Source organism: Clinocottus analis, unplaced genomic scaffold (genome assembly GCF_023055335.1).
Source record: "Clinocottus analis isolate CAN_PGR_092001 unplaced genomic scaffold, fCliAna1.0.p SCAF_3, whole genome shotgun sequence".
NCBI classification, from domain to species: Eukaryota; Metazoa; Chordata; class Actinopteri; order Perciformes; family Cottidae; genus Clinocottus; species Clinocottus analis.
In genome coordinates this window covers 23175036-23191975 of record NW_027176042.1, presented here as the reverse complement: position 1 = coordinate 23191975, position 16940 = coordinate 23175036, and the positions used below count along the sequence as shown (strand labels likewise).

Sequence of the window (16940 nt, the reverse complement as noted above, 5' to 3'; positions counted from 1 at the left end):
GGTGGCCAGTAGAGCCAATGCAGCTTTAACATATGAAGCATAGACTTCTATACAACCGGAGTCGCCGCCACCTGGTAGTCAGAAGAGAGAATGCAGCTTTAACACATGAAGCATAGACTTCTATACAACCAGAGGAGTCTTCCCCTGGTGGTCAGGAGAGAGAATGCAGCTTTAACACATGAAGCATAGACTTCTATACAACCAGAGGAGTCTTCCCCTGGTGGTCAGGAGAGAGAATGCAGCTTTAACACATGAAGCATAGACTTCTATACAACCAGAAGGGTCTTCCCCTGGAGGTCAGGAGAGAGAATGCAGCTTTAACATATGAAGCATCGACTTCTATACAACCAGAGGAGTCATTTTTCTCAGGTTTGCCGCCATGAAAGACCCCCGATGACCTTCTGACCACAGCTCCCAGCAGCACTTCCATAACGGAGGCTCAGGTTACATTCCAGCCTCCCCGGAATGAGCGGGACATTCTTCAGATGGTGGGAGTCTAAAAGCTTTGCGGGCGTTGGTTGTAGTGGGACAGAGACACTGAGTGGACTGGTTATAGTGGGATATACTGTATAACACATGTAACACATTGTGACCAATGCATTCCCATGACCTGGAAATAACCATTTTAAAACTTCATGACTTTTCCAGGTTTTCCATGAGCGCATTAACACTGTAACCAACAGGATGTTTCTGTTCTGTGACTTCCTGTATTTTCTTCATAGGCTGCTGGAAACAGTCCGATACAACAAGACATAATCAGACTTGATTCTAAGAAACGGCTCTGGAGCCTAAATCCTGGAAAAGAGCCGGACTTCTGAGTCTCGACTCATAAAATACGCCTTCTTCTGGTAAATATAATGATTAGGTCTTTAACTGTTGGTTGGAGGAAACAAGACATTAAAAAGGCTTTGTGATGAATTATTTAAGACGACAGTCAGCAGATTAACTGACGAGAGAGCTGCAGTGAAAATGTTCAGAGGTTTTTCAATTTAAAAAAAAACAAGATTCAAATGACTTTAGTAAAAGAAATGACTTTTATTCATTTACATTTTTCTCTCCACAAATTCATTTGTTTAATGTAGTTTTCATAATTACCTCGAGTGTGTGTTTGTCTGAATTGATCACAATCTGAAATTACCTGAAAGTCTGTTTTTTTATTTTATTTTTTTAACCGTAAGGGAAATTTGATATATATTCGTCATAATTAAAGAGAATCACAAGAAACCCCTTTGAGGCCGGACATGTATTCAACACAGGTGGCTGAAAGATGACCCTCGAGTACCTAATCGGTCTTCTTTTGGAGCGCTGCGATTCATAATTAATCATTTTCCTAGTTTGTATGTCTGAATAAAAGCGACCAACCTCGCTGGCTTAATGGAGGAAGATACATTTCAAAACACCACGGAACGACTTCACACCGACTGTATTTACTTATTTACACAATAAATAAAATGGCAACAATGGATCATTAAACCGATTACCAAACGTGTGTGTACATGAGGGATTTTAGTTTTTCCAGACTGAAACACACCAGAGCTGCAGAGTGATCACATGATTTAATATTTCAACAAAAAAAAAAAAAAGAGATCCACAAACGGGGCCCGCCGTGTCGAGAAGCCGCCCGGATGGTCGAAGTTCTAAGGGGACCTCTGAAGGGACACCGCTAAAAAGGGACACCTCTAAAGGAGGACCCCTAAAGAGACACCTCTAAAAAGGGGCACACCTCTAAAAGGGAGACACCTCTAAAAAGGGGCACACCTCTATAGGGGACCCGGTCCGGTCTCTCTACTGGTCTGCGGCCGGCGGGGTGTCCGGCCCGTCGTTGCTCGGCCCGGACATCTGCATGAAGAGCTCCCTCATCTCCGTGATGTCATCATCCAGGGACGAGGCCGGCCGATGCTCGCGCTCCTCGATGAAGTCCCACAGACGGACGCTGTTCATGAACTGCGGGGGGGATGAAAAAAATAGAAAAATCAGTTTTTAATAGAACTACAAAACTCGGCAGCAACTGAACTACAACTTTTGGATCAAGATGGCGGCTGCAGGTTCTCTGACCCGGACGTTCCCCTCGGAGCTCAGCTGTTTGCGCGGCCGGTCGGGTTCTGCTCGGGTGCCGTCCGGGAAGGCGTGAAGATACAAACATTTCCCTCCGAACGGACACGACCCTCGACCCTGATCGAAGTACTTGCAGGACTTCTTACTGCAGAGACAACAACAACAACAACAACAACACAGGGTTCATACACATCGTGACCAATGGACTTTTCCATGACTTTAAACCACATTTACATGACTTTAAACCAATTATTATTTCAAACTCAGTGTAAATGAACTTCATAAACACATGAATACGACACATTTACAGGATTTTTATTACACTTTTGGGACTTCATTTTTTCCAATGACTTTTCCAGGCCTTGAAATAACACTTTTCCGGGCCTTGTAATAAGAAGAGCTACTGGTTTCCAGGCTCAGTGGATGCTCACCTGACTCCAGACTTGAAGAGATCTATGAGGTGGTCCTTCTCGTCCTGGTCCTCCACCCAGTAGACCGAGGGGATCACGAACTCTGAGACGACTCGACATTCTGGACACGACCTGAGGGAGAGACGCGTTTCATCAGACAGACGGAAAGAGACAGAGACAGACCCTGCACTACACCCAAAGACCCTGCTACATCCTCAAAGACCGTGCACTGGATTCACAGATACTGTCGCGCCCTCACGGACCCCGTCCAGATCTCACAAACCCCGTCCCCACCTTGGTTCTGTCCGAACGGACTCTTACTTGATGATCTTGTTGCTGAAGTTTCTGGTGCAGCGCCACTGTCGGATGCAGGCCAGACAGAAGGTGTGACAGCAGGAGGACAGAATGCCGAACCTTCGGTCCGACGGATTCAGCTTCTGCACCACCAGCTCCATACAGATGGAACACACCTGAGCGCAACAACAACAACAACAGTTACAACAACAGTCACGGTGACCGTCGCCAAAACAATGCCAGCGACCGAATTCACCTTGTCTTGGCTCAGCTGGGCTGCAAAAGCCTTCTCCATGTCGGCCTCAAAGGCCAGCATGCACATCTGCGGACAGACAGACAATAACCGTCACACTGTTAGCTCGTTTATAACATTCAACTGAGAGGTGAATAATTGGGTGAGATTAAATCCACGTGCACACCTTCTCATGCGCTCTCCTCTGCTCGGCGTCGTGCGGGTGGAGCACGTGCAGCCCGCACACCTCGCACAGGTCGCCGTGGAGGTACGTGCAGTTCTCCTCGTAGAAGCAGTGTCCGGCGGCGGCGTAGGGACACAACTGGGGGAGGTCCTGGTAAGCCCCGCCTACTGGGGGAGGGGCTGCAGAGAGAGGGCAAAAGGTTGGGGGGAAAAAGCAAATGTCATCTTCATCAGTCACATCTCTTTTTTTGATTAGGGCGACTGCCAGCCAATCAGAGGGCAGTGTTGCGTCCCACCTTGTTCCTGTGCTGAAGCGTCCATGCCCGTCCTGATGGCTTGCACGTACGAGTGAGGGGACGCTGCCGCCGCCGTGACCTCTGGCCCCAAGCTGTCTGGTGGACCCCCAAACATACCGTCTACACCCAGGACTGAGAAAGAGAATAAAAAGTTATATTTATAATCACATAATCAAATAATCACTTATTTTAACTATCAACCGTTCTGAAGGGATTACAGTCAGAGGAAAGCAGTGGGTCGTCACCTCTGTCTCTGAGGACCAGCGTCTTCTTCATTCCACCTCTGACTGAAGCCCCGCCTCCACCTCCTCCTCCACCACCTGCGTGATCCTCTGGAGCTCCTCTTCCTCTGCCTACTCCTCCGCCTATTCCTCCTCCGCCTATTCCACCTCCACCTCCGCCTATTCCTCCTCCGCCTATTCCTCCTCCGCCTATTCCACCTCCGCCTATTCCACCTCCGCCTATTCCACCTCCTCCTCCTCCTCCTCCTCCTCTGGATGAAGATTTGATGTGGTCATACCTGCACACGAGACAAGAGTCACACACAATTTAATACACACAGGAAGTGACACTAACAGGGTGACCCGAGACTGGCGACAGTAAACAAAGGATTAGAGGTCACCCCTGTGTCAGGTGTCCGTCTGGCATGTGTCTGTCAGGCGTGTGTCACCTGTGTGTCAGCCGTGTATCAGGCGTGTTACCTGCAGCGCTCGCCGTAGGCACACACTCCTCTCTGGTAGAACTTGCAGATGGTGGAGGGTTTACTGTTGTTTGGGTCGTGAGAGAACAGACAGCGGCTTCCCTCCCTGCACACGCCATGGAGGAAGTACCTGCAACACAACACAGCGTCACACCAGCAGCTGGACAGGAAGCGACCATGGCAACGGAAAAATGCATCTTCTCTGTGATTTGCTCCTAGTTCAAATCAATGACCTGTTGTATGAACACAGCCGCACAAATATTAAATAATGCAATCATTGAATTGATATTAAATAAACCGAGACGAGAAAAAAACAAAGACATCAGAGGCCTGCAATCAATTATATATAGGAATATATAAGCGTGTGCGGGTGTGTGTGTCATCGTCACATTTTAAAACGGTTTATATATAACCGTTACGTTCCTGCTCTAGTGTTTCTATTATTTTGTCCATCCCTATCGGCGGCTCAGGTGAGTTTCCAGGTGACGTTAGTCGCGGCGCAGCGGCACGCAAGCTAACAGCTAAAAACATTAGCACGAGGTTAACGCGCGAAATCGACGGGCAGACAGGTAACAGGCGGACAGACAGGTAACAGACGGACAGATGGGCAACAGACGGACAGACAAGTGGCGGGAAGAGCGACGGACTCACCTGCAGGTCACCTGTTTGGTGCTCATCTTCCTCGCGGGGTTCTGGGCTACAACGGCTGCTTCCCAGTGGTCGCGTCGGTGTTCCCTTCAAACACCGCCGACGCACCCCCGTTGGCGCAGTAGGAAGGTTCCTAATCTTCGTCCTCGGTTTCTTCTTCGTTGGTACTTCGTAGACGATTTTAGAGGCTCGCTTTTTTCTACTGGATTGACAATAAAACTAAATTATCCGATCTCATTTGTTTTAAAACACACAAAAAACGAAACTAAAAATGTACGTAAATATGTAAAGTACAGGGCGGGAAAGCTGCTCTCAAAAGGCCTCTACGCTTTCTGTCCCCACGATACAGAAAACACATTCTTGAAGCAGGAACTACAACTTTTCTCTCGTTAAACACACATATGTCAAGACCATAACTCGACCTCACGCGAACAATATCCATCCTGCTTCATGAACATTTCATGACTGTTTATAACCCTTTGTGCAGGCAGACATGACACCTGATAAAGATCTCATCCTGTGAAACACACCAACAGCGATCAACCCGCTTCTTTCAACACACTGTTTACTTTAATACGTTTGTCATTAATTCAACTTCACGTGTTAACTTTGTACAAGTCGGTTTTATTCCTGCGTTTGTGCTTTTGTTATAAACACCCTTACAATCTGCATTAAGAGATTGGTAATATAGTATGTTATTGTGTGTGTGTGTGTGTGTGTGTGTGTGTGTGTGTGTGTATATATACATGTGTTTATGTATGTAAATGTATGTGTGAGTGTGTATATATGTGTGTGTGTATATGTATGTGTATATATGTGTGTTATGTATGTGTGAGTGTATGTGTGTGTACTGTATATGTATGTGAGTGTATATATCTGTTATGTATGTGAGTGAATATGTATGTGTGTATGTATGTGTCAAATGTTGCTGTTTTCAGTTGCTAAAAGGACTTTTCAGATAAATACAGCACATTTCTTTACAAAAAAACAAACATAATTAGGTTTTACATAAATCAGAAAGAAAGTCTCATGGGAAGGTTTTTTATTATCGATAAAAATGTTTATTCAATTTAGTATCAAAAATTAAGAGCACATTTTCACACACACAAACATATGCACACACACACACACACATACACACAAAGTTGGACAGGTGAGATGGAAAACACGTCGACCTACATTCAGTCACTTGAACCAATCAGATCGCAGGAACGTTAAAGTTGCTGCCAGCGGAGTCTGAAGGTCAAGTGTTCAGGCTGAAGCAGGTACAGGTGAGCCGGGTCACATGACCGCCTGTGGGCCGGCACCTGCAACCTGATAGGCCGAGTCCGGGCAGTGACGACATCTGATAGGCGGTAACCTGGCAACCAGGTGTGACCCGGAGGAGGGGAGAAGAAGAAGCAGACGACCGACAGGCGAGAGGAACAGAGAAGAAGAAAACATGTCAGCGGAGAGTGAAAAGAGGTGAAGAAAGGAGGAACAGAAGATTTGAGGAGTTAAAGAAGGAGTGGAGGAGTTAAAAGAGGACTAAAGACTTGAAGGAGGACTGAAAGAGTAAGGAGAAGAGCTGAGGAGTAAAAGAAGAAGTGGATAAGTTAAAAGGAGAGGAGGAGTTAAAAGAAGGAGTGGAGGAGTAAGAAGAAACGCTGGGAGTAAAAGAAGGACTGAGAAGTAAAAAAAAAAGGACTGGAGGAGTAAAAAGAAGAGCTGAGGAGTAAAAAAGGAGTGGTGGAGTTAAAGAAGAACGGGGGAAGTAAGAAGAAGAGCAGAGGAGTAAAAAAAAAAAAAAGAGGCGAGAAATTCAAGAAGGACTTAAGGAGTAAAATAATTAATGGAGGAGTTAAAAGAGGACTGGAGGAGTTAAATAAGGAGCTAAGGAGTTAAAGGAGAACTAGAGGAGTTAAAGAAGGACTGGAGGAGTTAAAATACAACCAAAGGAGTTAAAGAAGGACTGGAGGAGTTAAAAAAGGGCTGGAGGAGTTAAAATAAAACTTAAGGAGTTAAACAAGGAGCTGAGGAGTTAAAATAAAACTAAAGGAGTTAAAGAAGGAGCTGAGGAGTTAAAGGAGAACTAGAGGAGTAGGAGAGATGGATCTCAATGTGATCCGACTGAGTCATTGTCAGAAGGAGATCTTCTGCTTCTCGGTGCCGGAGGAGTGTCCGAGCTGTGGGGAGCAGCTGAAGGGGAGCCGCCTGCAGGAGGCGCCAGTGAGCCTGCCCTCACCGCTCAGCAACGCACACAAGAGCTCCTGCTGCCTGCTGGTCGCACCTGCACACGACAACCACAACAGGTAAACACACACACATACACATATAACAGGTACACACACACACACACAAGTAGACACACACACAGACACACTGTAGGTTAGTACACACAGGTACACACACACACACACACATACACACTGCAGGACAGTACACACAGGTGCACACACACAACCGGTAGATACACACAGACACACATGTATACACACACTGCAGGATAGTGCACACAGGTATACACACAACAGGCAGATACACACACACACAACAGGTAGACACATATGTAAACACACACACACACTGCAGGATAGTGCACACAGGTAAACACACACACACAACAGGCAGATATAGACACAACAGGAAGACACACTGGTATACACACACTGCAGGATAGTGCACACTGTTATACACACTACACTGTCGTTTGTGTAAACAGTGCACTATCCTGTAGTGTGTGTATACCAGTGTGTACTATCCTGTAGTGACTACAGGATAGTACACACAGGTATACACACACTAAAGGACAGTACACACAGGTTTACACACAGTACAGGATAGCACACACAGGTATACACACACTACAGGATAGCACACACAGGTATACACATACTACAGGATAGTACACACAAGTATACACATAGCTATACACACAACAGGCAGATACACACACACAACAGGTTAGTACACAAAAGTATACACACAACAAGCAGCCACAGACACACACCCACACAGGTGAATACCAGTATAACCAGTGTGTAATGTGCCGTTTGGTCCTCAGAGAGTTTGATGGGACATCAGATCTGCACACTGGTATCTCCAACACGTCAGGTAGGACTCAGAGGTCAGTCTGTCTGTCTCGCTGTTGGATGGACATATTGTGGTCCATGTCACCTTCAGGTCAACGTGTGTGTGTGTGTGTGTGTGTGTGTGTGTGTGTGTAGGAGTGGTGTATAACTACACTCTGGCTGGAGTGAGTAGAGATCAGAGCGGGTGGGAGTGCTGCGTCAGCATCCCTCTGGTCCGACCCGACATGTTCCACCTGCTGGCTCAGTGGGACCAGTACCTGGACCGCTTCTCAGACGGGCCCATGTGGGACCCGGCCTGGCACAGGTACGCCTCACACCTGTCTGTCTCTCTCTCTCTCGCTCTCTCCCATGTCCACCTGTCTGTCTCACAGGTTCGATGAGGAGCACGGTAACAGGCTTTATTTTCGTTCTTCAGTTCATTTTCAGTGTCTCTCCCTGGTCCACCTGTCTGTCTCTAACGCCCCGTCCACCTGTCTGTCTCTCAGGTTCGACGAGGAGCAGCACAACTGCTTCACCTTCTGTCTTCAGTTCGTCAACAGCGTGCTGGCGGCGGAGGGACGGAGCTCTCTGAGCAGAGAGACCTTTACTCACAGCTTCATCCTGCCGAGGATGAGGAGGGTCACCAAGTACACCACACTGTACCAACAAGTACAGAAACACCGGTTCTACATGGTGGACAGACAGGAGGACGCAGCAGATAAACCAGGCTTATTCTAGTCAGCGCTGCTTCCTGGAGGTTGAAATGAGTCTCCAGCTGACGAGGAAACAGTGAATATAAAGTGTTGTTTCTTTCATATCTTTACAGTATTTACATTAAAATGTGGACTTTTGAAAAAATATGTACACGAGTATAAATGTGCTACTTGTATGTTTCTCTTGTATTAATGTTTGTGCTTTGAAAACAGAGTTTCCTTCTGTCCGTCTCATTATTAAAATGTGAATATAATGTAAATTAGATAATCCCAGTCTGTATTCGTATGAAGACATAAACTAGCATCTTGCTATCAAATAGATCAACCCCTCTATTTAGTTGAGATGAACTTTAAATGAAGGAGTTGACTCATTGTAACTTTCATTGACGACATCGTGGACTTCCTCGTGTCACTCTGCTGCCTCGTCCTTGTGATCCAAGACGCTTTTCCTGTCTTCCCCTAAATTTAGATCATTTGGGTTTTATTTGTTTTGAAAGAAACACAATTGTTCAAATATGATGGGAGATGTCTATTTAACACATTTAGATATAAATGACTTTTTTTTTTCCTACACATGGCCCGGATATACTCAATGCTAACCGCGCGTGAGCTAGCACGTTAGCTAGGCGAGAAGCAGCTTTTTCCGACGAGGCTCGGTCAAAAGAGCTGCTTCTCTCCTGCAATGTAGACGAGAGGAGGCGGCATTATCATCATCATCATCATAAAAAACTGTGGTCAAGCCGCACGGCCTGATAGTTGGTTACGTGGAGCTCATCCAATAAGATTTCACCTGTTGTTTCACTATGCAAGAGTATTGCATTAAACAACATGCTAACGGCCAGCTAGCTAGCATTCATATCTGCTATCATTGGTCACAGGGCCCGTGTGACCATTAACATGCGCTGTGATTGGTCAGAGTGCCAGAACGACTTCTGTCAACAGGACACGAGAAGCAGGGGTGCTATCAGCAAACAGCACAGCAGGCGCAGTGACAAAATCCACAGCCCGCCACTGGATGCTACTCGTGACCATCAATTAATCAGAGCTCTGATCCCGTTAAGTAACGTGGAAACATGACGTTGGAGAAGTTTTTAAAGTAAAATATCCTCTAATTTTTAATCATGTTTGTAGGAATAAAATGTGAGTGATCTTGATTGATTACCAACAGTAACAGGAAACCATGAAAGTGAAAACGTTCCTACTGCAGATGAAATGAGGTAAAACCTGTTAACCAGTGAGCTGTAGAGGTGTGGAGGTGTTTGTGGAATGAAATGCACCTCTGTATTACAGGTAAAGCGTTTGGCAGAGGAGGAGTCACAAAGCTCCGCCTCTCACCTGACTCACCTGAGACAAACAGTTTGTGCTTCTTCTTCACTAAAGAGACACACAGACTGAAAGAGAGACGATCAGATTCACCTTAAGACTAAACTAACAACTTCCTCTGAGTGAGTTCAGCTGCAGGAGAGAAAAGAGGAACACTACAACACTGTTGCTTCAACCTGCTGACACTCCACACACTGAACGTGAGTTTGACTCCACACAGTGAAGTTACAGAGGAGGATGGAGCCATGACTCATGTACTTTCTATGTTTCAGCTTCACTCAGAGACAACATGGCTTCCAGATTAGAGAAGGATCTCTCCTGTCCGGTCTGTCACGAAGTCTTTAGAGATCCTATTCTTCTGTCATGTAGCCACAGCTTCTGTGAAGACTGTCTGAAGAGATGGTGGAGAGAGAAACCAAGTCAGGAGTGTCCAGTTTGTAAGAGAAGATCTTCAAAGGATCTACCTTTAAACCTGGCGTTAAAGAACCTGTGTGAGTCCTTTTTACTGGAGGGAGACCAGAGAGCTCCAGAGACTCTCTGCAGTCTGCACTCTGAGAAACTCAGACTCTTCTGTCTGGACCATCAGCAGCCAGTGTGTCTCGTCTGCAGAGACTCAAAAACACACAAGAACCACAGAATCACACCCATCGATGAAGCTGCTCAGGATCTCAAAGAGGAGCTCCAGAGATCTCTGAAGCCCTTAAAGGAGAAGTTAGAGGTCTTTGAACAAGTTAAAGTGAAGTCTGATCAAACAGCAGAACACATGAAGGTCCAGGCCCGACGCACAGAGAGGAAGATTAAGGATGAGTTTAAGAAGCTTCACCAGTTTCTAGAGGAGGAAGAGGAGGCCAGGATGGCTGCACTGAGGGAGGAAGAGGAGCAGAAGAGTCAGATGATGAAGGAGGAGATGGAGGCTCTGAACAGAGAGATAGCAGCTCTTTCAGACACAGTCAGAGCCACAGAGGACGAGCTGAGAGCTGAAGACGTCTCATTCCTCAACAACTACAAGGCTGCAGTGGAACGAGTCCAGCAGCGCCCCCTGCTGGAGGATCCACAGCTGCTCTCAGGAGCTCTGATAGACGAGGCCAAACACCTGGGCAACCTGACCTTCAACATCTGGAACAACATGAAGGACCTGGTCTCCTACACTCCTGTGGTTCTGGACCCAAACACTGCTGATCCAGACCTCATCCTGTCTGAAGATCTGACCAGTGTGAGAGAAGGACAGAGACAGGATCTTCCTGATAATCCAGAGAGGTTTGATGAATACTGGTCTGTTCTGGGCTCTGAGGGATTTAACTCTGGGACTCACAGCTGGGATGTCGAGGTAGGAGACAGTACACATTGGTCAGTGGGTGTGTTAGCAGAGTCTGTCCAGAGGAAGGGAGTCATAGAGTCTGGATTATGGAGAATACAGTTCTCTAAAGATAATTACTCATCACGGTCACCACCAGCTTCAGTCACTGTTCTCGTCGTGCAGAAGAAGCCTCTGAGGATCAGAGTGAATCTGGACTGGAACAGAGGAAAGCTGTCGTTCTCTGATCCTGATACTAACACACACATACACACCTTCACACACACTTTCACTGAGAAGATGTTTCCAATCATTAACACTTTAGATAATCTGAAGATCTCCCCACTGAAGATCTGTGTGTCAAAGCAACAGGTCTGATAGAAACTTTAGTTTGCAGGAGGTGATTAGTAAACAACTTTTCACTTCTTCTAAGTGAATATGTTTCAATCTATTTATGTAGATTGCGTGTAACAGTTAAAATACTATGTCATTTCCTATTTTCAATGTATTATATCTTATTTTTGTTCATTCCTGTTGAGTGCGTGTGAATTTTATTTGATGAGTTAAATGTTTCCTGCGGAAATTGCGTTTCACCTCTACTGCGCTTCCGCTTTAACTTCCTGTCTGTTCAACTCCACTTTCTGCTTGATTTTCAAAATAAAACACAAATCAAGAAAACACATAAAATTGTTGATTGTAATAATAATAACTTCATTTATATAGGACTTGTAAACGGGGTTGACAAACTGCTTTCACAGATATGCAGAGCAAATAGACAAAAAGTACAGTAGACACGTCGGTAATGGCTCCTGACTTCGCCAATCAGAGGTCACGAAAATCAATGCAGAGTCGGTGTGTGCTTACGCCAAAACAATCTCAGACTCTGTAGTTTTCTCAGGCCCTCTCAGGGCAACGCAGGGTTGTAGTCTTAAGGGCGAATTATACTCTTGCAACTACAACTGCGGCTGGCCACGCAGTTGGATTGATGGACTGGTTTTGGTTTATAGTTCGGACCAATCACAGCCTTGTGGGCTTGCGTTGCTTTGACGGATAGTCAAGGCTAATTTAAGGCTGAATTATATTTCTGCAACTCCAACTACGGCTGGCCATGCAGTCGGATTGACGGACTCGTTTTGATTTTTAGTTCCCCTACGTTTTTCATACTCCAGACCAGCAGGTGGCGCAACGACCGTTTAAGAGTCGACCTGCACACCGACGTTCACCGATATCTCCCTCCAGGAATACACCTCCATCTGCGTGTCCTTATACTCCGTCAGACGGGTTACATAAATGCTCATATTTTCGGACCTCTTCAGCCAAACGTTCTTCAACATGATCCATTGTTTGTGTTTCTGCTATGGCTTTTAAAAACAGCGGTATTATGCTATGAAACCGGAAATGAGAGCGTCAGAAAAAGGATGTGGTTAGCGGACCTTCCCGGCTGCGTACGGCTCGCGTCGCTTTGAGGGATAGTCAGAAATTTGGGGTGACGCACGCAAGCACGCAAAATGGCCAATTTGCCCACGCAAGGTCGGCCACGTGTGTCTTGCCTGCTTGCGTCTCTGTGTATAAGCTAGCTTAGTAGCTTGACTGAGTTATCCATGCGGGTCCCCCTGGTGTTCTGACGTTTCTTAATCTTTCCGACAAGTGCTTCATGTCCCTTAATCCAGTAGCTGTCCATGCGGGATCGGTCCATGTTGATCTAAAAACAAAAGCAAGCATGGAAAGTACAATACCGCGTTAGCACGACTGCATCCAGCAGCTAGCTTAGCCACGTCATCCTGTTGTAGCTTAGCTCAGCCAGCCTGTTGTCTTGTGGAGAGTCCGGCTGATCTGGGACCAGGTGTTTCACCTGTAGCTTCTCCGACAAAGTTCTTCTTTCAAACGGGTGTTGGAGAAGAGCTTAAACCGAGTTAGCGTTTTGTTTTCTTTGAAGAGCAGTGCTCGTGCTCATGTTGTTAAAATGGGCAGCATGCGCCTCAATAGCAAGAGACAGGGACGTGCAGTCTAGGGCCGACCTTGGGCCCGCCCTCACAGAAGTCTTTTTTAGGGCGCTGATTGGATAAATGATCCATCCATCCATGTCTATCATTTAAATCTTTGATCATTGATTGGCCGAACTGCTTTTTCGACCCGTCTGCACGGGGGCAGCTGAGAGGCGCAAGAGCAGAGAGGACAAGCAGGAAAAGCAGATATTTTGCGCAGATATCCTACTTTATAAATATTACCGGGTATATTATACAGCTGAAAACACACTTCATGACAATTTGGATAATTCATCATTATTATTTTTGTAATTAATAATTATATAAATATATTCTTCTTCCATATATGGTTACTTGCCCGATAAACAGGCAACCACTAGGGCTGCCCTCTTGGGTCCTTCAAAGGCCTGCTTAAAACGACCAGACCACATTTGCGCTCGTTTCTTTCTTCACCAGCTGTTGTGGTAAGTACCAGCATTATTACATTGTTCAAATGTGGTGGAACCTGTATATTTAGATGTAACATGACTCGTTTTTTTTGTTTTGCTAACCGTGCTTAAGCTAGCACGTTAGCTAGAAAACGTGTCCCGAGGACCCAAATAATGCTGTTAGCTGCCTAGTCTGTAAAGAAAGACCACTTTTGTATTCATCAAGCCGTGATGTTTGAGCACAGACGTGTTTGACAACGTCTCGTACTGCATCTATAACTGTTTTAATCGAGCCAGCTGGTTTACAAAGGCAAAGTTGTATTGCAATGTTTTATCTCCTGAAACTAGAATGTAGTTGCGATTTTGCAGACGTTTTTAATCGCAGTGAAATGTGTCTACGGCATGGATTGAAGGAGACTTATTATTTAAACCTTATGTGAGATCACATTCGGCTACCATAAACGGTCAAGCTAGCTGCATCAAGCCGATATGCAGCCGCAATACGGCCGTGTACCTACGGGCTTAATTTTTATTTATTTATTACTATTGTAACGTCCGCAGTAACTATTAGCAGACGTCGCTTTCCCTAACTTGCAGGTTTATTACACAAATGTTCACACTATGGCCACAGAGTTCTTCGCTAACCGGCGCTCGTTCATAACAGCTAACGAGCTCACGCAGCATCCCCCACACTCACACAACAAACTACGTCACTTCCTCCGTAACCACCCCACCCCCACTGCGCCACCAATCACAGGCCACAACCCTACCAACAAACGCGCTGCTGCCCTGTGATTGGCCGGTGAGAGTGACGACACATCCCCCCTCAACAGACGCCTGTACAGGGTCGCTCCACTATTAATCGATGGATATTTTTCTAATAAACTGTAATTTGCGCTCTTTTAATTTTATTCTCCTAAAATCTTTTGAAATACTGGGGCATTTATATTACTGAAAATATATTTTAGTACTCAAAACTCGGCACATGCATGCACACAGTGTTCCACTTGAATGGCTCAGTTGTATTATGACTTGTTTAAACTGTTATCTGTCAATACATAATTTAGTTATTAACAAACTGTTTTTCCGGAGCATATACATTGTTATCCTTGTTAACACTTTGTCATTTGTCTCTTTCCAGACGACAGATTTTCCATACACACCTCCCAGTGACTCACTACTTACATCCCTAAGCCTCTTTTTTAGTTTGAATTATTTTTGTATTTGCACCCATTTACAATGGCTGAGCGTTGCGCTGACTACGTTAAGTCCTCTAATCTGAGTAGAAAGGCAGTAGCCATCGCCCGTAGACGTCTGGAAACGCTAAGACGCGCAGCTGAGGCGTTTGATCCCATTGACGGTTCAGAGACAACGGAGTACAGCGCTTTCCACAACTATCATCTCTGCTTGAACTCTCCTTCTGACCTCGTACCGGCACCAAAGGTGGCCAGAAGACAGTGCGAGTCACAGCCCCAGTCAGCCCAAAGTCCGACGACATGTTGCCCATGTGAATGTAAGTGTTATGGTCATTCAGCTGCGTCTTCAGTGACGCCTCAAATTTATTTGACATAAAAGATCAATTAAATCCCTCCTAGATGTTGTTTTTTATTAAGGATGTGTTTTGCCATATCGGTTTGTTGCAATCTTTTTTTTCCATTTAGCACGCCTTCGTGAGATCCTGAAGCAGCTAGAAGTCATCAAGGAGCAGCAAAAAAAATTATTGGTGCACCTGCAGAGCCGGACCAGCGCAGCAGCTGAACAACTGGATGTGTCGGAATTTCCTCTTGCGACTCTCGACGACCTTGATCAGATGGAGACTCGCTTATCTGATACAGAATATAAAGAGAGATTGGTAAAGTAACATTTTGCATGTTGAGACTAGTGTCGTCTTTCATGGCTACTACTCTTGAAGCATGACGCTGACCCTTTTATATTGATATTTGACCTTTTAGTGAGTGACTTATTTTAGTTTAGTATTCCAACATAACTACAGAGCTTTAACTATGAGCCAATGGTTGTCTACTTGTGTCACATAACTGTCCCAAGTTATGTGACAGATGTGGACTTTCTTGATGTTGTGTATATACTGGAGTTTCTGTGTTAATATCTTTCCCCAAAACATGTTTTTTTTCTCCATGTGCCTTGAGTTATTAGTTCATGTTTTTTATTATTATTCAGAAGGTTGTGGGAAAATAATTGACTGACACTATAGTAATTCATCACACTTAATTGTTTTGCCCCTTTTTTTAAAATTTTGTCTTTCAGGTCACCTACTTCGGCCTCGTTGGGGGGTTCTCTGTCAGAGAGACAGTGTGGCGGGTCTTAACCAAAATGATATCCAACTCATTGGCTAAGACGATGAATTGGACGGGGGTGAATGGGAAGACAGGCTTTGAGTCCCTCGCCCTGAAAAACGTTGTTCTGAGTAAGTATTTCTTGGTTTCTTTCATTCTGAATATCTAACACTTACTGGTCCGTCAATACATTAATACATAACATTTATTTTTATTAAGGTTATTTCAATGCATTTTACACTATTAGAGTGCTGCATAGCTTTAAACATAGTAGTAATGAAGTGTCACCTAGAAATAAATTACTAGAATTGAATTATTTGGATTTTTCGTAATTGTGCCTCTTCTTTTTTAAAGAATCGGTCCGTCTCAATACTGCCACAGCAACTGCCAGCGATGGAGAAACGGAGCGCTTCATAAAGAGATGGCTCCAGCTGGCGTCAGACCGGGAAGGAGGGAGAAGACAGCGGGCCTTGAGGCAAGCGGCCTCTGAACAGCCGTAGTGAGGCTGCGTTCAAGACTGTACGTTCCCCTCTACTGTCAGTTCTGAATGTGAGTCTGAGTCTTGTGACTTACGACACTAACAACTTAGTTACGCATGTTTACAACAGTCTCGTGACATAAGTCCTGTGTTTGTTTGACTCCTGCATCTCTCTTGTGTGGACTCTCTCTCACTTTACACTCCCTCGGTAGTTCTGAGCTCGTATTAAGAACGCGTGCATGTGTGTGGGTTGGAGTTAGTTGGACGCCTGGTGCGTCACATACGGTGTACATAGACACGATATTTCATAAGGAGTGAGAACGGTTTGCAATATTATTGATAGATTTACCATTTATGTTTTGTAAGTTGTGAGATCTCACAACCTTTTTTTTTTAGTTTGTTTCTATCAGGCTGCGACCTCAAGATGTTTTTATTTGAATTTGACTCTGTGTGCATTCACTAATAAAGACTTACTGTAACATTTTAGTCTACAAGTTTTATTGTATTGTCATATAATAAACAATATTTTCTTATATATTATAGACATATGATGTACT

The 16940-nt window shown here is 45.1% G+C and overlaps 3 protein-coding genes and 1 long non-coding RNA gene across 4 annotated transcripts; 3 read left to right on the top strand and 1 right to left on the bottom strand.

Moving 5' to 3' along the window:
• Positions 1–1537: 1537 nt before the first annotated feature.
• Positions 1538–4940, bottom strand: mkrn2 (makorin, ring finger protein, 2). The gene is made up of 10 exons (XM_068595240.1): positions 4822–4940; positions 4172–4300; positions 3716–3990; positions 3471–3602; positions 3179–3354; positions 3016–3081; positions 2787–2935; positions 2487–2597; positions 2056–2200; positions 1538–1944 (listed from the first exon to the last, which is right to left on the bottom strand). The coding sequence occupies exons 1-10, from the start codon at positions 4845–4847 to the stop codon at positions 1786–1788; spliced, it is 1368 nt and encodes a 455-aa protein (XP_068451341.1). The 5' UTR covers positions 4848–4940; the 3' UTR covers positions 1538–1785.
• Positions 4941–6126: 1186 nt separating this feature from the next.
• Positions 6127–8726, top strand: LOC137796750 (MKRN2 opposite strand protein-like). The gene is made up of 4 exons (XM_068594857.1): positions 6127–7109; positions 7862–7911; positions 8025–8193; positions 8375–8726. The coding sequence occupies exons 1-4, from the start codon at positions 6907–6909 to the stop codon at positions 8604–8606; spliced, it is 654 nt and encodes a 217-aa protein (XP_068450958.1). The 5' UTR covers positions 6127–6906; the 3' UTR covers positions 8607–8726.
• Positions 8727–10193: 1467 nt separating this feature from the next.
• On the top strand, positions 10194–11576 carry LOC137796261 (E3 ubiquitin-protein ligase TRIM39-like). The gene has a single exon (XM_068594094.1). The coding sequence runs from the start codon at positions 10194–10196 to the stop codon at positions 11574–11576; it is 1383 nt and encodes a 460-aa protein (XP_068450195.1).
• A 1973-nt stretch (positions 11577–13549) lies between these two features.
• Positions 13550–16807, top strand: LOC137796850 (uncharacterized). The gene is made up of 5 exons (XR_011078616.1): positions 13550–13647; positions 14753–15124; positions 15273–15463; positions 15877–16036; positions 16260–16807. It is a non-coding gene; the product is annotated as an uncharacterized lncRNA (long non-coding RNA).
• Positions 16808–16940: the final 133 nt, after the last annotated feature.